The sequence below is a fragment of the Diceros bicornis genome, chromosome 3 (assembly GCF_020826845.1).
Source record: "Diceros bicornis minor isolate mBicDic1 chromosome 3, mDicBic1.mat.cur, whole genome shotgun sequence".
NCBI classification, from domain to species: Eukaryota; Metazoa; Chordata; class Mammalia; order Perissodactyla; family Rhinocerotidae; genus Diceros; species Diceros bicornis.
Genome location: NC_080742.1, coordinates 30579146 through 30602702, shown reverse-complemented (window position 1 = coordinate 30602702; position 23557 = coordinate 30579146). Strand labels below are relative to the sequence as shown.

Genomic DNA, 23557 nt, shown 5'->3' with positions numbered 1-23557 from the left:
TCTTCTTTTAAATAGCTGATCTAGGACATACAGCTCTGCAAAATGAGTCCTATGGCATATAAATCAAAATTTTGTACAGATTTGACTATATAGAAAGACAAGATGGTAGACAGGTAATCAGCATCTTAATGATCCTTCCTTGGTCTGTTATTAATGAGCCATGTGATTTAAGTCAAATCTCTTAATCTCTCTGGGCATCAGTTTCCTATAAAAAAGTGGAGTAGATCCAAAGTGTCGCTTCCAGCTCTAAAGTTTCAAAATTCTATTATATGCTGAACACCAGTTACCCAATTACCACATCTTTGTATATGATTCAGTAGAGTCCTAAACTTCTGGAATAACAAACTTAAGTAAAATTTATACTTCCAGTATATGTCCACAGCCCCTGGAAATTCCAGTCTGCTTAGATCAGAGGTCTCTTCCAGTGGTTTCAATCTACTCACAGCTGGCAAAGAGTTTATCAACAGATCCCAAAGAAAACCTGATTTTCAAACACTTTGAAGCTAAACCAACAACCCTGAGGTACCATGAGGTGTCCACATAATCCTTCAAACCATGAGCAGACTGTAAAAGAACTCCTAAGATCAGTCTGGATCTATCCAGATCTCTGTCCTCACTCTGTTCAGAAATCCCTGACCTAACCCAGAACACAATCATTTACCACAGGAAAAACTCAGAGTCCATCACTAAGGATACGAATGATGTTCAAAACATCTCCAAACTTTATGAATTGTAATTCTAGAGCAGAGATCAGGCCCAGGAGACAAATGCAGCCAACAGCTTATGTTTCTAAATAAAGTTTTATTGGAACACAGCCACATGAATTTGTTTACATATTGTCTATGACTGCTTTTGAGCTACAAGGGCAGAGCTGAATAGTTGCAACTGAGACCTTATGGCCCAAAAAGCTTAAAATATTTATTTTCTGGCCCTTTAAAGACAAAGTTTGCTAAGTCTGTGTTACAGTTCAGCAGAAAACCCTTTAGTTGGTCAGTTGATCAAAGTTAAAATAGGAATATTTATGTGTGTGTGCGCGTGTTTACACGTGTATTGAATATTTTAACTACAACTGTATAAATGTACTTCATTCATTCATTTCTGATTTACAGCCAGCGTCTTTTCATTTGATTGCAGTTTTAACTTCTCATATGGGCCAAATCACAAATAAATTGCCTATAATTTCAAGTTTCAGTTTCTCTAAGGCAAAGTAGGAACTTAAAGACAAATGCAAAACAATCCAAATGCCAAATCACCTTATATCCCCCAATTTTTATGAGTTGTCTCATCTACCAACAAATTAAAAAGGAAATTTATTTTTAACAGTATGTTTTGTTTTTCCAGTGTATTCAACTTACTTTCAAAAACTTGTTTAATTTCATTAGTTTATTTACTTAAACTATATAAATATAGTAACAAACACAACTGGCAGAAACAACAGATTTAGGAAAAAAATATAATTAACTCTAGTAAGTATACAACCCAGCAACTGGAGCAGAATAATAAACATTGGCCTACTGACCATGAGCTTTCACTGTATATCATAGCTATTACACTAGTAGATAGCATAGTGTAGTAGTGGTTAAGAGCAACAAGCTCTGCATTCCAACAGACCTAAGTTTAAATCCTAGGTCTGCCACTTATTTTACAAAGCATCAATTTCCTCATCTATAAAATAGAGACAATAACAATACCTCCGAGGAATATTCTGTAAATTCCAAATAAGAAAAGGTAAGGAAAATGATTAGTATAGTGCTTGACACATAATAAAGGCCACAGAAATTTCAAATATTATTATCATAATCATCATCACTATCACCATGATCATGATACAATTTTTAAAAGCTAAAAAAAAAAGCTTTAGTGAGAAAATCTTATTAAAATCTAATTCAGAACTACTGTATAGTCAGTGCTACCTTAGCCAATGGTGCCTAGCTTCTACTCCCACTCCTATAAATGTCAATATTTCCCATTCCTGCAGGAGTATAAAAAGTGAGCCATTCACAGCATGAACATCTCTGATGGTCTTTTGTTTGTGTACTCTGTGCTCTTAACTGGCATATTACCCCACAGTCCTGCCTGTTAACTGCCTATTATATAAATTCCCGGAGAAAAAATAAATTTCCAAAAGCTCTTGGTATAACAAGTAACATAGCATTTCATGCAGATAAGCATTAAATAATACTTCATTCTTGTCTTGTCATCTAGGAGTAAAGAGTCTGACACAGATGACTTTTCTAGATGACTGGTGAAATTTTAGAACATCAAGTAAAAAGAGAAAAATCCTAAAAATCTCTAAAGGAAAGACACCATTTATGGTGGAATGAGAACGAGAATAGCATCTGACTCTGTCCTATAAAATAGGAGGCTAGAACACAAGTGAACAATGCCTTCTATTGTCTAAGAAAAAATAATTTTTCTTTCAATCATGTGTATGGACTAAATGAAGATCATTTCAAAATCTGAAAATTTACCTCCCATGTTGCCCCATATTAAAAAAAAAATTCTCGGGGCCAGCCCCGTGGTGCAAGCGGTTAAGTGCGTGCGCTCCACTGCGGTGGCCCAGAGTTCGCCAGTTTGGATCCCAGGCGTGCACCGGGCGCACACCGACGCACCGCATGTCAAGTCATGCTGTGGCGGCGTCCCATATAAAGTAGAGGAAGATGGGCATGGATGTTAGCCCAGGGCCAGTCTTCCTCAGCAAAAAAAAAAAAAAAAAAGACAAAAAAAGAGGAGGACTGGCAGATGTTAGCTCAGGGCTGATCTTCCTCACAAAAAAAAAAAAAAAATTCTCAAGCCAGCTCTGGTGGTCTAGTAGTTAAGATTCAATGCTCTCACCACCACGGCCTGGGTTTGTTTCCCAGTTGTGGAACCAAACCACCCGTCTGTCAGTTGTCATACTGTGGTGGCACCTCACATAAAGAACTAAACTAACAACTAGGATACACAACCATGCACTGTAGGATACATAATGATGCACTGAAGCTTTAAATAAATAAATAAATTGTCAAAGAGGTAACAAAACAAGACAAAGGAATATACAAAAAAGGAATATTATAAAGAAATGATAGCAACTGAGGAGGACCTAAAAAAAGTGAAAAATGTTCAACAGAAATAGAAAAAACACTAATGGATTTTGATTTTCATTTAGAGACAAAGGATTACTTTTCCTTTTTTTATAAGTTCAATCATTCTGTTACTGCAAAAAGGGTACAATCTGCTTGCCGCAAGACAAAAGCCAATAGTCAAGAGGCGAGATGGTGGCAGAGAAAGGGCATTTATTAAGCAATAAGCTAGCAAATCGGGAGATGGGGGGACTACTGTCCTAAAGAACCATCTTAAGTGGGGCACAGAATCTTGAGGCAGTTATATAGCCAGGGGGTTATAGCAGAGGGGGTTAGGAATGTTGACCCTCTGGTGTTACAGACCCTCTGGAGTTGCCACACCAGATCTTTCAGTTTTCACTGATGGCTATCAGCACAGACTCTCTGTCCAGGGGTCATCACGTTCCTAAGGAACTCAAAAGAACAAAGTTACTGTCTTTTTCTCAGCTGGAAGGTATATACACAAGCAGAGGTCATAAAATCTACAGAGCAGGTAGATCTCCTAGAGGGTGCATATCCAGCGGGGTTAGTTAGTCAGAGGTCATTCAAAGTTACGCTATGGTTTCTTTTCTACAACATTGCTTCCCTTATGTCAACCTTGCGTCGAGCCAGTATCAACTCTACTCAGTTCTACAGAAAATAAAATTTAGATAATCATAATACAGCAAATATGATTTCTATTAGGTTAATTTTTTTAGAAGTAACCTACTGAAAGAGCACAGAAGATTTAAGTATAGCTACAAATAGAAAATAAATGTTATAAACTTGACAAAGTAAAAAATAACAAGTTCCGCTAACAAAACATGGAAGACAGAGAAGGAAAAGGAAATAAAAGGAAGTATGACAAATTCCTACCTCTTATTGATATTTTATTACAGGGAGTAAACAGTCAACAGTATCAACAACATCTACAGTGATAAATTAGGAAAAAGATATTTTAACGTAGTATTTTAAATTACAATGAAATCTACTAGGAAAAAAATTTAAAAGCTGTAAAAGTGGTCTACTCCAAGGAGTAGGAAAGGGAATGGTGGGTGGGGCAGAAAGAAAAGCCTTTTACCTTTTGTTTAAGACCTTTTTTGTTTAAATATTATGTTTTTGCCACATGTAGATTTTACTTCACATATTTTTAAAAGGTACTGCATGGGGTAGGGAGGCAAAGAAAAACAAGTTAAAATAAAAGATAAGAAGTGCATGCAGTGTCCAAACAGCATGGTATCAATAACTTGGCCCAAGCCAACCCAGCGACAAGGACTTTAGATCTACACATGTGCATGGGTCTAACTAAGCAGGCCTGGTGACTGGCAGAAACACTCACTGCTCAAACACTACTCCAGGCAGGATTCCTGGGTTCCTTCCCCTTGCCTGAGCCTAGAGAAAGAGAGAGCAGGCACATCCTGCTAGAAAGAAATCAAAGGCAAGAGGGGAGGAACAATCCCTAGTACTGCTGTATTTGTACCTAAAAGCTATGTTCATTACTGTATGATATAAAGTTCTACAACCTATAATTTTCATTCAACTGTCAAAATCATATTCTGAGAAAAAAATAAAATAATATTTTAAAGACTATGAGACATTAAATACATCTGTCTGTGCTAAAGTACAGTACTCCACACACTGCTTCTGACAGTTTGCAAACTTTTCAGTGCATGTTATCACGGGCGCTCCAGGACCAGTTCAACTAACACCACCTCTTATCAACAGAGTGATTAAGAATTGCGTTTCAGAAAATCTGCAAACTCATGTGGCCAAGGCATGGGCAAAAGAAGAAATTGTGACCTGAAACGACCTCGGAACCAAAGATCCTCCTTCCTACGGAACTCAAGGACCAGGACACAACTGAACTTGAACCCAAGGACTGGGACATGACTGGAACTCGAAAGTCGGACTCTTATCAGAAGCGACGGGTCCCTCTTTCAGGAAGATCCAGTGTTAAAATTCCTTCCCCACCTTGTGAAAAATGTTTAGAACCCTGTCATAAATGTTTAGAACCCTGTCATAAATGTTTAAAACCTCACCATGAATGCTTGAGCCCACCAATCAAAACCTGTCCCACCAGCATGTCCACATGCTAGTCTGTTCTCCCTAACCTCTTAAATTTTACCCCAAATCCTGAATCAGGAAGACAGATCTGAGGGCACATGCTACCTGTTCTCCCTGCAGATCGATCTCGTAGAATAAAGCTGACCTCTTTTCCTAAAGGCTGATGCCGTAATTAATTGGCTTGTTTTATGCACATTGGGCAGAGAACCCCAATTTTGTGTGGTAACATGCATAATCCAGAATGCTCTGAGGTTCACTCAAGTAGTTTCTTTCAAACAAAATAAAAAATAATAAAGCAGTTTTGATTTTTAAAAATAACTTTTCTTGAAACTAATTTAGATAACTTTCAAGTGAAAAAGAAATTAAATGCTTCATTCAGATATACTTTAACATAAACGTACTCTGATTCTTATTCCCAGTAAATCCCAACTATATGACTCTGTCAATCAACTCAAGAAATGTCAAATAATGTAAAAACATTCCCTGTCAGTTATAAAAGTGAACAAAACTGGTGGTACAGTCTCTTTTATTAAACATGCTGAAAAACAGCACATCTCAAGGAAGACACAAGGTACTGAAGAGGTACCTTTTCTTTCATTGTTTTCTTTCTTTGTTCAATTGTGAGGGATCAGAATTGGCCACCTCAAAATGTCTCTTTGGCTTGATTATTTTTAAGAATAAAAGACTCTGAAAGAAACTTTTACCTTCTCCCTAACTGCCTAAAAGAATTTAAGATAGAAGGCCTGTTCCAGGAAGGAGCTAATACCATAAGATAACTGTAATGTAATATAATGTGTGTCTCCTGGTTCACATTGTCTACAGAGGGCCCAGCAAATACTTCTTTAACAAACATTTGCATTCCCATCTCCATGTGAATTGCCTTTCTCCCCTCTGATGCCCCAAACCACTACCCACAACATCGTCCTTCGTCTTTAGCTGAAGACAGTGTTTAAGGTGGTGGGCTTTGGCCATTCTGGCGAGTTACTCAGTTTTCCTGGGTTTCTCCCGTGTATACACGTTATAAAACTTTGTTTGATTTTCTCCTATTATTCTGTCTCATGTCAATTTAATTCTTAGACCAGGTAGAAGGACCTAGAGGGTGGAGGAATTGTCTTCCTCCCCTACATAACCAACTGGATGCATGATATTACTTGGTACTTCATGTATTAAACTACATAGTCATAAAACCTGAGACTTACTAGGTATGCAGTCAGTGCCTCCTTATGCAGAGGCAAATATGTAAATTCTGTTTTACCTACTTTCAGAATCATTAAGAATCAGCCCTCAGTTGTTCCATGTAATCTACTCCTAAGACCTCTCTGCCCTCTACCAAAAACTTTATTTCCAACAAATGAGCAATGTGACTAGGAAAGAAAAGAGGAACATATTAATCTACCAAGGAAAAATTAGCAAGTAGATGAGCAGATACATTATACATATGAACTTGCCTTCAATGTAAAAAAAAAAAATTTATATATATTATAATATATATACTATATTCTGTATATATATATTATATATTGTGCATGTGTGTGTACGTGTGCGTGTGTGTGTGTGTGTGTGTGTGTATATACATATATACAAAATCCAGAAATGCTCTGAATCGTGGAGTGGTTCTCTTAAAGGAGATTTCTAAAGGGAATATATTTCATGATTGTCTAGTCATCAACAGGAATAAGAATAAATTTAAATGTTAAAGAAAATGAAAGTAAAGTCAGTTGGACATTAATTACTATTCCTATGATTACCAGAATGTCAAATGATTTTTCACTCTGATTCACTCAGGTCCAAGCAAAAATTAAATCTTGGCTTTGGCTAAATTCCACAACTCCAGGTAAATTAAATGAATTTTTTTTTAAAGTGCTAATGAATCATGTCTGAACAGGCCCAACTAGAGAGCTCAAGAACAGGTACAGTATTGTTTTTAGAAGATCAGAGGAAAAAGAGCCAAGGAAAGAAAAATAAATGCATAAAATAAAAAAGGTGCATCTAATTAATGAAGATAAAAACAAAAGGAAGTTAGAATAAAATTCTTTTCATTTTTGTGGACTCAACCTGTCCCACATATCAACTAACTCTATCACTATATCACATATCACATTAACTTCTCATGCTCTCCCAACTAGGAGCAAAAGAGTAAAATAAGAGGTGAAGGGAAAAGGGGACCCTTTAGGGTTAGGCAGGATGAATGGTGGCTAGCAAAGGAAACAGTGCAGGGATGAGGCGAGAAGAACTGCTGGTAGAGGGGCTATCATCACCACCAAACAATTCCAACTAATAGCTCCGCTCTCTGAGTCACTCTGACGTTGTCACTAAATCACCAAGTTAAAAACACCACTCTAACGGTTTTCCCAGGAAACCTAAGGTAAAATCCCATTACAATGAATTCCTTGGGGCATTTTAATGTATTTGCACATGTATTTTTACCTATTTTCAGAGAATAAGACAAACAAGTTTCTTATTACTACATGCATGACTCACATATGTAAACACAGCATACTTCTTATATACTGTGTTATCCAAAATAAAACCATTACTAATTCAAATCATCATTACAGATTTTTCAATTTCAAAACTTTTCACCAGGTCAGATAACTGTAGTTACACCTCCTCCATGTATCACTACATATATTAATGAAAAAGTACTTAGACACCACTTCATAATTTTAAAAAGCCCAAGGCAGAATTTCTTTCAAAAACATTTTTTACAATTAATTCTTGTCAAGTAAAATATTTACCTTAGCATAGCTAAAATAAAGTTTTTAATTAATGGAAAAAATAAAGTGTCAACATGTCACCTGCTCCCTCAGTTTCCTGCCACCAAATTTCCATACCCATTCTCTCCTATTAGAATAGACAGTGACCTTTTCAAAGTCAAGCTCTGCCATAATCCCTGCAAAGTCTGAATGTATTATTATGTTCTCTATTTTATTTTCAACCTCTCCATCTTTCCCATCAATTTTCAAATATTCAGGTTTCTCCCTCTCAATTCCACATCTCTCCTCTTTATAAAATATCCTCATCCTACACTTGTATTTCAATGAAACCTGTCCCCAACAACTCGGATTTCTTTGTCGCTATAAATCCAATAGATAGATATTTTCAGTCCTCATTTTGCTTGATATCTCTGCAACAAAGACCTCATGATACCCGTAATCTCACATCCACAACCCCTCATATCTTGGCCTTGCTATCTTCTTCTGTTCCTCCTCACGTCCTCCTTATCTTGACCCACTAAGGAGCTTGAGATCCCAATGCTTCCACTGTATGCTCAACTTCCTTCTAAGGCCCATCGCACTTGTGCCTAAGTCAATCCAAGTCCTTCTTGATAGATTACATACTCTAGAAAACCAGGATTATATTGATTACATTATCTACGGTTCATCATGATACAGCCAATTCCAAAACAAAGTACTTTGCATATAATAAACACTCAGTAAATATATAACAGCCTGAATTATTTTTAGCCAATCATAAATAAGCTTTTCTCACTCTAACAGATGTATCACCACAAAATGAACTAAACTGGTGTTATATTTTTTCAGGACCTAGGCCTTGTTAGAAATTTGCAAATAGAGTCAACATACTAAAGCTATTTCTCTATTCATTTAATCTAAACAGTATAAAGGACATAATGAAGTTTTTAATAGTGACAGTTCATCACTGTCAAAATGGATAAAACCAGAATATCACTGGTACTACCCAACTATGTATTTCCTAATCAAATAAAAAGTATGTTGCTTCAATACACATGATCCTAAAGAAAAAAATACCAGAAATATTTAAATAGCATCTCCAGGGGGGATATGTCTAGCCCTTATTCTATACCCAGCAGAGACTCATTATGTAAAAGTATATTAAAAGAAAAAATTTAATGTTTTGCTCTCATAATCCTTTTATTTTTCAGATACTAGCAACCAACATCTACAACATCAGTGCGACATGCTCACTGACTGCCAGAATTTCCATACGAGGGGCTATATTCTAGAATAAGTATGAATTTAATTCGAAACTAGTTTTGCTTGTCAAGCACACTATTTTACTTAGATTGTATGTTTATTTGCGATGGTTTTAGAGGAATGATGGAAATCACACCTGGGGATTACAGCCTCCCCAAGGTACCGTCGCCAGTAACACAAAACTTTCATTTTACGCAGACCAAAAATCCATTAATAAAGTTAGAACTAATAGCAAAGAATGCAGCAGCCATTTTTACATTGGAAATTTTACAAATAATTAAACAAAAGGTCTAACACATGAAATACATAATCACTTAAATATTACAAAGGTCACTACTACACATAAAGGGAAGTCACACTTAAATTTTCCAAAAGAATTCTTATCATGATGAGCCAAACACATGAACCACCTGGATATGACAAACACACTGCAATAACATTCTCAATATTTATAAGCTGGGCAAAGTTAAGGAGGAAGAATTCCCAAGAGATGCAATGGAGATGTTAATAGATGAATTTATTCTTCTCTACTACTCTATAAAAATGAAATCAATCAGATTGGAAAGAACATGAAAAAAAAGAGTTTCAATGAGGTGACACAAAGGGGCAAGATTAAAAAGTATCTAATCTTTCACACATTAAGAATTACTATTTACGATTTTATTGTACTACCTATTTATAAACAAGAATGCTAAACTAGAACATAGCACTTAATATTAATTCTCAATGTTTATTAACATTGTATGTTACACAACTCCTACATAAAAACTGACAATAGAGTCAGCTTTAAAAATTTTATATTACCTTACCTTATACAACTGTAATGTTTAAAAGTGCTGGCAGCTTTCTGACACTCCAGGCACAACTGAATAGCTCCTGGATAGTCTTCCTCCTTAAGATAACAACAACAGAAGTCACTAGACTGGAAACATTTTTCTTAAAGCCCTTGAAAAAAACAAACCTCTGTTCATATTCTATCCAAAAGTTACAGAACTAGAAAATTTTAATTCCTCTTAAATAAGGATTGGAATACCAATGATAGACAAACAATAAAATACAAAGAGGCATCTAGCTCCAGGCCTAAAATATGTGCATATAAAAAATATCCTGTTCCCTCAAACACACAGTAATAGCCCTTTGAGACCATGATATGTGGATAACGCTTATATAGAATTATAAGTTGCTTCACAGGGAAGGTGTTCTTTAACTGTAAATATATCTTCTTTCAGTAATGTTTATATAAAATGTTCCAAAATAATATGCATTCTGCTTGTAATCAACATTCAACAGTTCTACCACCAAGAAATCAATAAATATTTTTAAATAAGTAAATCCGGAAAAAAGTGGAATATTAATTAATAGTCTCGGAATATTTTTATCACCTAAACAGTAACTTAATGCCAAATGAATTTTTCATATGGATTTCTCAAACCCTAGTTTAGTGGTAATAGTTTGGAAGTAATACAGTGATTATACAGAAAACCATAAAAAATTTTTCCTTAACCTCGTATCTAAATTCAACAAATGCAATTCAAACCACTGGGGATGCTGAGATGACAAAGTACCTATCCGAAGGAGCTTGAGTACTATGGGGAAACATGCATATTACATTACGCTTTGGTGAACCGTATAACAGAAGTATATAGAGAATGCTAAGAAGCATCAAAGAGAAAACAGATGGCTCACTCAGAAAATCAATTAATATATGAGATACCAAAATAACTAACATATGACATTTCCTTAAATCACTACTATATGTTAGATGCAAAAGTTAATTTTATTGCTATTTGAGTGCAAATACAATCAAAAGATAAAGTTAACATTCTCACGTTGCTATAAAGTAAACATTTCCCTAAATAAGTTTTTCTAAATGGAGTATATTACGTCAATAGAAAAATGCTTTAGAGCAAGTAGGTTTACATGTCTAAAAATGCTCTTTATACCATAAACCAATTTGAGGAAAATGCACAGCTGAAATTTTTTCACTATAATTTTTCTAGTTAATATTATTAGGATCACCAAATTTCCAAGCCTTGTTAACTTACCTCCAGCATTTCACTTAAGCGCACATCTGTTCTTTGCTGAAAAAACAAAAATCAAAGGTAAAATCTGTTTCAACCATAAAATTAAGCTTTAATTTTTAAAAAGTAACCTGTGTATACCAATGTTTTTATAGTTCTCAGAGATTTCAGAAGTCCAATCAGCAACTGACGTTTCCTTTGATTTGCAAGAAGGCCTAAACTAGCTTGAGTGAAACCTTCCTTTGCAATATTCAAGTGTCTGCAAAAGTGAACAATAAATGGTTAAATTTTTCTAGTATAATAATACTATTCACACAGAACAATTAGGCAACTAATGAGGTAGTATCCTGGATTACTCTTATAATTGGGAATTGTGACTACTAATTGACAAATTTATTCAATGGCTCAGTCTAAATCAGCATTACTCAAAGCACGGTGGGTGGACTAGTGCCAATCCTCAGACTGTTCCTGGTCCACCACCAGAAAAGGACAGAAATGGAAAACACCATTTAAAAACACTTAGAGCAAAAGCTGACAGAATAATTTTATGCTTGATGAATCTAATAATAAAAAATTGGGACTGTATTTTGTATGTGTTTGGTTGGCTTTTTTTTTATTTCATTTTCCTAGTAATTTGTTTTTATTGCATTTTACAAAAATAATAGTCTGTAACGAGTTGGAAGTTAAAAAAGAAAAGAAAAAAACACTGGTCCTTCACCATAGACAGTTTGAGAAGCACTGATCTAATAAGCAATACAAAAACAGTAATATTTTTAAGCCATAACCAGATTTACAGACATTTCCCACATACCTTCTTCGTGTACTTTTTAGATCATAATATATGTTGTTAATGAATGATATTCTAGAAACCACAGCCATAATAAAAAATCAATTATCAATGATAGCTTCACAGCTTTTCTTGAAATGTTTTCCAGCTTAAAGACAAAATATCATCAAATGCAATACCTCCTCCCATTTGTGCAGATAACGGCAGCTAACTGAAGACCTGTCTGCAAAGACGTGACTCTTTCAAGTTCCTGTGGAAAGATTAGGTGTAGGTTACTGTTTGAGGCATGTAATTTTTCTCTCTTATTTGTATGGTACTCTAAACAAAATCTTGAGTGGGTTTCAAAGAAAAGCCTGCTTGGAAAACAAAGTAGCAACAAAAATACCTGAACTTGAAAATTGTTGGTATTCTTTTCACAAAATTATTTTAAATAACTACTTTCAACTAATTTTCACAACGGCATGTGACAAAATATTTAGTCAGCATTGCTTGTAAGGAAATCTAGACCCAACCTGTTTTAGACAGATATAAACAAATACTAATAATATACCCGTTTAAATGTTTCTACCCAACAGAACTTCACAAGGTAATCAAGGATATGACAAACATGATTTGTTGGCTAAGAAGCTTTGACAATGAATGTCTTCTTTTGAACAGTTAGATATTTCAATGGATTTTGAAGTCTCTGATTTTCTGATGAAAAGGCAGATTCAACTAGACAGTACCAATTTTATCACATTTTAAAGGCAGCCTGTTATATCACCATTGAGTGATCATTATTAATGATCTACAAGTTACCAAGAACATAGAAGCAATTTTCACTGGCCCTGCTAAAGTTTGGAAAACCAAATAGATTACTTCAAAATCAATATAAAAACTCCTTCACTTCTTCAGTTTGGTAAATTCCCCTAAAAGAGAGAAAAACACACCCCCCCCCCCCAAATAGAGTCAATATGAAGCTACAGAACTAAAGACAAAAGAATAAATTAAAATATTTCAAGTTTCAAACATAAGTCACTCAAACATTTTCAATATTTTACTATTAAAAATAACAAATATTATCCTACCTTTACATAAGCAGGCTGTTTTTCAAGGATTAAATCGGCTACTTTTTTAGAGACCTATAAGAACATGCAAGCAAACAAAGGAAATAAAAGAAAAAGTCTTATGCTTCCTACTACATTTTACTTATAAAATTTTTGCAAAAATATTCCATAGGTCTTCCCAACAACTTCTACAGCAGAAATTGGCATGCTATGGCCACACACATTTCTCTGGCTATGAAATCAGTAAGGGAGTTAGGACACATAGCACAGTTCTTGGTCCTTAACAGAAACTCAATAAATGGTCATTATTACCGCTAATAATATGAGTATCACTATCTGATTTAACTAACGTGCACAGAAGTGTAACCACTTTTAAGGGTAGAGGATTTGATTTAAAAAGATGAACTTGTTAAGATAAAGAAATGTTTAATCAAGTAAATTTATGGAAACAATATCTGGGAAACAGAGAACGTCCCTGCACCCTTTAGATCCTTTGTACCACTTAAGAAGACAAACAGTAATTTGGTCCTCTAATTCCGAAAAACTGAAAACAAGTGCTTTTTGGAGTGCTATGAAGATAGCTAAGGTTTTCTTGGTCAATACTGGTCAATACAATAACAATATTTGGTCAACACTGGTCAATACAATAAGTGTTTTTTTTTTAATGATTTATTGCAATTGCCTGTTTTCTTGTCTGTATTCTTTTTTTTTTTTTTTTTGGTAAGGAAGATCAGCCCTGAGCTAACATCCATGCCAATCCTCCTCTTCTTGCTGAGGAAGACTGTCCCTGAACTAACATCTATTGCCAATCTTCCTCCTTTTTTTTTTCCCCAAAGCCCCAGTAGATAGTTGTATGTTATAGTTGCACATCCTTCTAGTTGCTGTATGTGGGACGCGGCCTCAGCATGGCCGGAGAAGCGGTGCGTCGTGTGCGCCCGGGATCCAAACTCAGGCAGCCAGTAGCGGAGCGCACGCACTTAACCGCTAAGCCACGGGGCTGGGCCCCTACAATGAGTATTGTTAAAGTATGCAAGTTAGAATTATAATGATTTTGAACACAAGGCTCCTATTTCACAATTTCAGCGGCCCCTGCCGGACTACACTACATAGGCACCACTTCTAGCATGAAGCCTGGCACACTGAAGCTGTTCAGTGAATATCTGCTCAAGAAACACAACTGGCTCCCCTTCCTCAGGCCTACTGAAAACAAAACATTACATGCACATTCAACTAGGCATTAATCCTTTCATGTTTTCTTAATCTGCTTTGAATTTGTACAGATATGTATAGATGTGTACAGTTATGAACTTGTATAGATGTACACAGACAGAAACCCACCTAATTTTACCAAATTGGGTATTTTTTAAAAAATAGACGATGTAGTTACTGTTAGTCTGCACTGTGCCAGGCAGTGTACTAAGTGCTTTTCCTACATTACCTCAATTAGTACTCAGAACCATCTATTAAAATGGGTAACATGCTTCTTCATTTTCCAGATGAGTAATCTGAAACAAAGTAGTAACTCACCCACAATCCCACAGTTAGTAAATTGCAAGGCCAGGATTCAAGACCAGGATTATCAAATTCCCAAGGTCACTATGCTACATGGCCCTTGTGATGGGGCTCACTTCCAAAAGAATACTACCACATAAAGCACACAGATGGAGGAGTACATATTTAAACATGCTGAAACCAAGGGAAGGCAAAAGACGCCACCATTCACTGAAATCTCTCCAAAAGCACGACGTATTTTTACTTCACAACCCTCTAGTGCTCAACTCCCTTCCCCACACCACTGCTGCTACTCCCAGGGAGATCCCAGCACACGCTGAGACCTCCAGGTACAATACAAGAGAAAGAGAAGTGTATCTTCCTTTATTTATCAGATGTGTTATTAAAAATCATATCTTAAATTCAAATAGATAAATTTATTATTATTGCTTCTTTAGTAGTAAAAAAAATTAACAGGACAACATACCACGATTATTTAATCTTAATATAGTCTGAGTTTTATAAAAGGAGTTCAGCCTAACACGAGGAAAATAAAGAATCACAGAATTTTACAGCATTAGAGAAAATGCAGGCTTAACCTACCACTTCACGGATAAAATAAAAGAGATTTAGCAAAGCTAACTGACTTGCCCAGTGTCGCACAATTAAAAATTGTGTGTGTAAATGTCACACAATTCAGACTTTCTGAATCTTAGCCCTGTATTCTCTTTGGACCTATTTCAACGACAAGTAGGGGCCTTTTTTCTGAGATAAGAAAACTCCATCACAAAACTATGGGTAGAGAAGCAAATCTATCAAGGTAATGTGAGGGCAACTGAATAGGCATTAAATTTTAATATAAATGTATCATTTGAGTCAAAGTCATGTTAAATAATAAGATTTGTTTAATATGCTAATATATTAATTAAACCATAAAGATCTACAAAGATTACACCTCTGTGCTGTGTTTCATTTACAGTTTCGTCAGAAAGAAATGTATTTTTTACTTACTGCAGCTTGCTGTTGTTTCAACTTGTCTCTGTACTCCTCTAATTCTTGCAGATTGAGAACAGGAGGGAGCTTCTAAAAAAATTGATAAATGAAGAGTAAAAAATAAATTGTTTCATTTGGTTTCATTTATCTGCACACCTCTGATTTATGAACTACAATCTGTGCATACAAAACAGCATCACATCCCATTCCTGTCCATTCCTCCTGTCCTCCCCAGTTTCCCTACTAGACTCCAGACACAAGAGCCTACACATCTCTGTTACCCAATCCTCTCGTGCTCAAGTTCCATCCTTCACTCACCCCTACTCTCTCCACTCTTGCTGCCTCCAACCTCTAGGAAACTCCATGGCCCCCAGGCTGGGAGACACTGCTTCCAAGACCTTAAGAGAAGAATGTGAGCAAGTCTCTAACCCTAATCCTCTACTCTACCAGCAACAGGTACATCTCTACTTGTCTACGACAGAACCCAAAACATATTTCCCCTCTGAAATACTATGAATAGTAACTAAGCACTACAGTGTGATAGTGGCAGGTATTGGAGTACATTCTAGATTACACACTGGCTTTCAGAGGATAGTATGGGGAACTAACAAACACGCATGCCATTGTGTAGACGGGAAACTCCAAGTTAAACTCCAAGTCTCAGTAAATTAATTGATGAAACTTCAGAATGAGTTGGGGACTGACTGACTTTGTATGTACTGCATATAAAATGCATATGCATACAGCATTTGGTTTTATCTAAAACCAAATTTTACTATTCTTACTTTTTTTGCAGTTCCTATAAATTTAAAATGCCAATGTTGTAAATATTATGGCATAGGGGTATTTACCATGACTAAACAAGTATGTAAATATACATTCATGATTAAAAGTCTCAGAGCTTTTCTAAACATATTTAGCCAATATAAAATAAGATAGAGGTAGCATACTCACATACTGTATGCTAACAGTTAAAAACCAAAAATACAGAAATGTTTCCTGGACTCATATTCTACAGGTGCACTTAATTTTACATTTTTAAAAATAATTTCATCTTTAAACAATGCTGACAGTTCATTTAATCACAATATGGTCATCACAGACCAGTCTTGGTATCAAAATAATATAACACCGCTATAAAGCATTCAAATCTCACTTACAAATTCAATCACTGAACAAAATAGACTTTAGATAGGTTTCTAATGAAATTTTTTTTTTACCTCCAGCTCATATTTAACAATATCAAATGAGTCCGTAGAAAAATATACTTGTTCAATACTATTAATTAGTTCTTGTTCAGCTAGAGGGTCAGTAGGCTGTTCTCGAAGTTCTCGGAATTCCTCCTTTAAGAAAAAAATATCACAATTATAGTACTTGTAGTTGTTAGAATTCTATCTGCGTGGAAATAAACAATCACAGTCACAAATCTCCTGGGAACCATTCTGACCAAGGAGACAAACCGATAGAAAACAGGAAAGTTCATGGAAAATTAGGAAATAGTCAAACACTAAAAACTACTCATCTGTTGAGGAAAAAACTAGCCAGTTTGAAGATTCAGATTTTATTTTCAATTCCTTGTGTTTCAATGAGGAGTTGAGAGAACTTGGATGTTTAACAAAGGGAAAAAAAGTGACTACCTAATATATCTATCATACACACAATATTACATATGTACACATTTTTCATCATTTAACAACATTCTAAAATCTGTCTCACCACAGACAACCAGGGAACAATATCTCAATGACTTTGGAGTCACAATAAGCATCGGAACCCTGAGCAGCAGACATCCTTCCTTCTGCTGAAAATCTCACTGCTTGGCTAAGAAATATTGGGTCCAGGAAAGGTTTACAAGTTTAGCTCTGTAATTCTATGAGGCTTCCTTCAAAGTGTACTGATACTTCAATTAATGACCTGATTATGAACCTAAAGCTCTGTATGTGATAAAAAGCCTTCTTTCTAATGATAGAGAACGGGGCTTCAATGGATTTATACAACTAAAAAGAGCTTGACAGACAAACCTCTACCCCTAACGTCAGCATCCTTATTCTATGCAATTTCACTGCATAATTGGATAAACCTTCAGTTAACTGGAAATTTCACTAATTCAGACACCCACTCTCTACCACACTAATTAATCAAGACATTATTATAGACATATAACAATTTCGTCATTCAATTTTTTTATTCAAATTAATCTCAAATACATTTAAGTAAAAAGAAACTAGTATTAAACCCATTTTACTGTCATTAAAATAATACTTAAAAATTTTTAATGAATCATCACTAATTAAATACACAAAAATTATATGGTCAATTAGAGGTCATTATTTTCCAAATAGAGATACTCTAGATTATTTTATTGCAGGGCATAGTTTTCATTTATTAAAAAAAGAGCCTAGCTTATATATCTTTTAGACTTTATAGTTTAAATTTATAAAATTATTAACTATAAAATTATCTTCTCTTAGTAGATTCAAGCTAAAAGAAAATATTAGAGCAATAAATCTGAAACTCCAGAGAATAGTTAACGGTTTAAAATTCCAATAAATTTAAAAGAGACGGTAAAGTCATATAAAAATCAAACCTGCATAATTAGAAGTGCACAGAAAAGAAAATGCCTCTTCTGTACAAACTCAACTTACAAAATACACTAACAAAAAGAGGTCAAAGATACAGCCATCACCAACTTAGCATGCAATCAGATACTCTGAGTACAGTTAAGAAATCCAGCATCCTAACAGTGGGAGCTGTATTCCTGTGGGGGTTTATTTACAACACACTAATCTGTGCAGCACCCTGGACAATGGCGCTGAGGAACAGACTTGGGTTCACCCTACACCACTTGAGGAAGGGTTCTCAACTAGCCTATCCACAGGCAACCTCCCTGCATCCCATGGAAATGTGAAATGACAGCGAGACATAAAACGGAAAAAGAGATCAGAAATTCCTAACAATCCCCTCCCTAAAAGTCCACAGGCATTTGAAATACCAGCTGAAGATGCTGCAAACTGAGGCGGGTAATAAGGCCCAAGTGAGGATACGGCAATATTGCCTCTGCAGGATTTCCATAGCACCACTAGCAAATGCATGTAGTTGGTACCATTCAGAAAAAAAAAGTAAAGATTATAAAAATTGCTAAGATAGAAAATCATAGATATGGAGCCAAGCCAAAAATTCAAACAGACTGCAATGACAAGCACTTTCATCTTACATGTATAAATGCCTATGGCATATAACTCTATGCTGAGGTTCTCCATACACTATCTAATTGATAGATCTAAAGGTAAGGGCACTTAGGTTTTAGCTGCAACCTTGCCATTAACCTTGGGCAACTTAGTTTCTCCATGCCTTGTTGTTTTTCACCTATAAAGGACATACACACACACACTCAATATGACAGTGAAACAAATATCCAAAGCTATTAAGACTGTCAAAAGGGAAAACTTGATTTCATTTATAAATATCTCACAAGTGTACGTTTCACAAATGTGAGGAATCTGTAAAAACAGTACAATCTGTATAGGTATTTAAAAGATCAAATGCCACTCCTTCCTAGAGAACTAAGCAATTATATCACAGACAGCAGACAAACCCATATAAATGCAAAGAACTATCATGTAACATTTGACGTTCTAAGTAGTCAGGACTAAGGAGAGGGATAAAGCCAAGAAAGGCAGAAAAAGAAACAGAGCACACAAAGTAGAATTCAATCCAAAACAAATACCCAGCACTATATCCCTATAAAATATCCTCTCCCTTCAGATAACTTAGCGGCTCCTGTGTGAAAACATACATCTGAACTCATTCAGACAAACCCCCCTTCTGCCTAGAATCTCGATCACCGTGTTCCTTTTGACCTTACTGCATCTGTTGGCAGTAAGACTCTGCTTCTACCTAAATCATTCTCTAAATGTTTCATTGCTGTCAGTGCTGCCTGTTTAATCAGATTACATACTGTTTGAGAACCGAGATTTCTCCTTATTCTCCATCATTATGCTCCGCAGCACCAACATACATTGTAGATAATAATCACTGATCAAACTAAAATTTACACAGTGAATTGTATTTAAAAAAGGAATATAAGAATAAAAAAAGGAAAAGTCAAAATTTTCCACAAACTCTTAATGAAAGGTTTCTTTCTTCTAACTAGAAATAACAATAAACGTTAAATGATTTTAGGGATATTTTATGCACGTAAATTAGAAAAATAAACAGAAACTGCCAGATTGCATATTCTTAACATAATTATGCGATAGTTTTGCCATTCTATAAACTGATTTCCTGGGATTGGAGATATACAAAAATACATAATTCTTCACCTAAAACAGAACCAATTTTGCAAGCCAATGAATATGTATGAGGCAAAATTTTACATAAACAAAATGAACAAAAGATTTCCTACAAAAAAATTTAAAAGGCAAAATTAGGGACTACAATAACAAATGAAACTCCTTATACCATGTTAAAATATGTGATTTTTTTTAAAAGTTACAATAATATTAGATACTTTAAGTTTGGGAATAAAATATTTCAGTCTTACAGACTATTATATTATTATTAAAATTTTTTAAAGAATTTTATTTTTATAGTAAATTTTAGGTCACAAAGCAACTAATAAATATATATTATCATTAATAGTGGTATAAATGCTCTGTAAAACTTGAAAATCCAAAAATAATTTGTCAACAACTACAGACCATCAAATGTGCTACAACTTGCCTGCTGCTGGTAATCAACTACACCTAAAATAAAGAAAAAGTATATCAATGTCATCCCAGAATTAAAGCTGGAGAAAAACTACAATTAAAGTAACGATTAACTGTAAAGGGGATAAAAGCAAAGGTACAAATGGCAGAAAAGGACAAATCAACTCTCTCTCCCACACTCTCACTGGGAAATAACCTGCCTACTTTCAAAGGTCTATTACCTTACCGTTCCTGGTCAAATCATATATTTCAATTTAACAACTTTTTTTAGTTCCCACTATGTAAAAATTCTCCATAGTAGGTCATACAGAAACAAAGAGAACTAAAACGCAGCTCTTCCCTCAAATAGTTGCTAAAGTAAGAGGAGAGGTCAGATGAATAAACAATGGCAATGTGAGGCAGAACAAAAAGGACATAAAGACAAAACGAAGGGCATCAAAGGATAGTGAGTTCACATCTGATGGAACAGGTGGCATTTAGAGAACAGGAGAAGAGGGAAAATTTCAAATTTGAGAAATTGGGGGAATACAGTTACAAATCTAAAGCAAACCATAAGTAAAAACAGTGTAGTGGGAAAGCATACAGCAGATTAAGCAATAGAAGGTGGCTTTCCACAGGGTAGAAAAACATCATGGGGGAGAGTCTGCATGTACGCCAAGGGGCAATAAAATGCAACAATTTGAGATTTTTTTTAAATCCAATATATTTTTGTATATTCTAGAACCATATTTTGCCTTTACTAAAAATAAAATATGCCAGATGCTATATGAAAAAAGTAAGCATAAATATTCAATATCTTCTTAACATAATAAACCAAGCAGGATTACTTTAGGGAAGTGGTAGACGACAAAGAAGTTATTCAATATTTTACAGGCTGTCTTTTCCAGCAGTCACAATCCTCTATAAGACTGCATATAACACTACCTAGCCTACTTTTCTATTTTGATCATCTCTGAGATAAAGCTACATGAACACACACATAAAAATGCACATCATAAATGTAACTTTATGAAAAATGAAAGAAAAAAACAATCATAACAGAAATTTAAGTCAACATCTTTGATTTTAGCCAAGCCACTTTTCCTCTCAACATAACAACAAAAGGTTTTATGAGAACTAGGGATTCAAGTCTATAAATAGACATATATAAACAATATAGACAATTGGAACCCACAAGTGTAAGGTGTTATAAAACATTTCCAGTATACTTATGGTTTCTAAGGAACTAGGCTATAACTTTACAAAGCAGTTTCCCACTTAAGAGTTCATCTCTGAAAGGACTGTATTCAAGTTTAGGAGAGAAAAAAAAGACTACAGATTTTACATTTAATCCCTATTTTCAAATTATACAAAATAGCACACTAATTAAAAATACCAAACTAAGTTCAAGATTTTCAATTCTATTCACTTTTGTAAGTATAAAAAGTTAGTTATGGGCCGGCCCCATGTCTTAGCGGTTAGGTGCGCGTGCTCCGCTACTGGCGGCCCAGGTTCGGATCCCGGGCGCGCACAACACACCGTTTCTCCGGCCATGCTGAGGCCGCGTCCCACATACAGCAACTAGAAGGATGTGCAACTATGACATACAATTATCTACTGGGGCTTTGGGGGAAAAAAAGGAGGAGGATTGGCAATAGATGTTAGCTCAGAGCTGGTCTTCCTCAGCAAAAAGAGGAGGATTAGCATGGATGTTAGCTCAGGGCTGATCTTACTCACCAAAAAAAAAAAAAAGTTAGTTATGACAACTTAGCAGTTCTCCTTACCATTATTAAACTCAATATTCTCTTTAATTTTGAAAATAAATTTAACCTAATTTTTAAACCCACAGAACAGCTCGGAAACTTATCATCTTCATCAGTAGATTTTTATTCAAACAAAAAGATGAATGCACAATCTTCATTTCACAGGTTTCAAAACCCCACAGAAAATTTATAAAATAAAAAATAAAATGCAAACCAACTTCCATTTCTGTACTTAGCTTATTAGACCACAGTTCACGTTACATACTTGAATGGCAGAATGCACTGTGATGGGAAGGAGTGGGGAGAAAAGGAAGAAATTTTACTCTTGTAAAGCATGAATTTGGGTTCAGCAAGACAAATCTTATCAAAGCCTTCTTCTTTTTAACTGTTTCATTTCTTCATCAGTCAACATAAAAAAGCTATTCTGTTATAATAAATTCTAAAAACAGAAATAATCTTATGAGAGTTAACAACACATTAGAGCTCTCATTGAAAGCAAAAAATGTTTAGCTACCAAAATCTATACAGAGCTAAAAGGAAGAACAAAAACATGAAGTTTTCAATATTCAATCAGTATTATAAAAATCATAAATCACTGAACAAAAATAGGTTTTCTGCTTCCAAATGAAATAGGATTCAAGATCACAGATACCCTAAAACCAAACATACATCATATAAGTTTGTAATGAATTGCCAGATGTCTGATTACGTGAGGAAATGACACATTTTGTTAAAATCCCACTAGACCAACAATAATAATCCATCAAAGCAGCTGGTTCATCAGGTTGTTTGTGTGTTTTAAATAAAACATAGCTTTTAAAGCCCACCCAGTTTTTCTTCAGACTTTCACTGCCATCTAGTGGAATAACGCTGAGGTTATAATTTAAAAAGGTTTCAGCTAAGGGGTAGCAGTACTCATATCAGACAAAATAGACTTTAAAACAAAAACTGCAAAAAGAGACAAAGAAGGGCATTACATAATGATCAACGGAACAATCCAACAAGAGGATGTAACACTTGTAAATATCTACGCACCCAATGTAGGTGCACCCAAATATATAAAGCAATTATTAACAGACATAAAAACAGAAATAGACAGTAACACAATAATAGTAGGGGACTTGAACACTCCACTTACACCAACGGATAGATCATCCAAACAGAAGATCAATAAGGAAACATTGGCCTTAAACGACACACTAGAACAGATGGACCTAGTAGATATATACAGAGCATTCCATCCAAAAACGGAAGAATACACGTTCTTTTCAAATGCACATGGAACATTCTCCAGGATTGATCACATATTAGGCCACAAAACAAGTCTCCATAAATTTAAGAAGACTGAAATAATACCAAGCATCTTTTCTGACCACAACGGTATGAAACTAGAAATCAACTATAGGAAGAAAATCAGAAAAGCCACAAATGCGTGGAGATTAAACAAAATGCTACTGAACAACGACTGGGTTAACGAAGAAATCAAAGAAGAAATCAAAAAATACCTGGAGACAAATGAAAATGAAAATACGACATGCCAGAATTTATGGGATACAGCAAAAGCGGTTCTAAGAGGGAAGTTTATAGCGATACAGGCCTATCTCAACAAACAAGAAAAATCTCAAATAAACAATCTAACAATGCACCTAAAGGAACTGGAAAAAG

At 35.0% G+C, this 23557-nt stretch overlaps 1 protein-coding gene across 2 annotated transcripts in view; it reads right to left on the bottom strand.

Annotated features, from left to right (window-relative positions):
• Positions 1–23557, bottom strand: part of VPS50 (VPS50 subunit of EARP/GARPII complex) — a 131193-nt gene that overhangs the window by 88872 nt on the left and 18764 nt on the right. For both annotated transcript variants that reach the window (XM_058525622.1, XM_058525629.1), the window contains exons 3-9: positions 16662–16784; positions 15460–15531; positions 12979–13032; positions 12091–12161; positions 11266–11383; positions 11149–11184; positions 9913–9995 (exon numbers count right to left, since the gene is read on the bottom strand). In XM_058525622.1, the coding sequence (XP_058381605.1) occupies positions 9913–9995; positions 11149–11184; positions 11266–11383; positions 12091–12161; positions 12979–13032; positions 15460–15531; positions 16662–16784 (557 nt within the window). The remainder of the gene's footprint in view (positions 1–9912; positions 9996–11148; positions 11185–11265; positions 11384–12090; positions 12162–12978; positions 13033–15459; positions 15532–16661; positions 16785–23557) is intronic.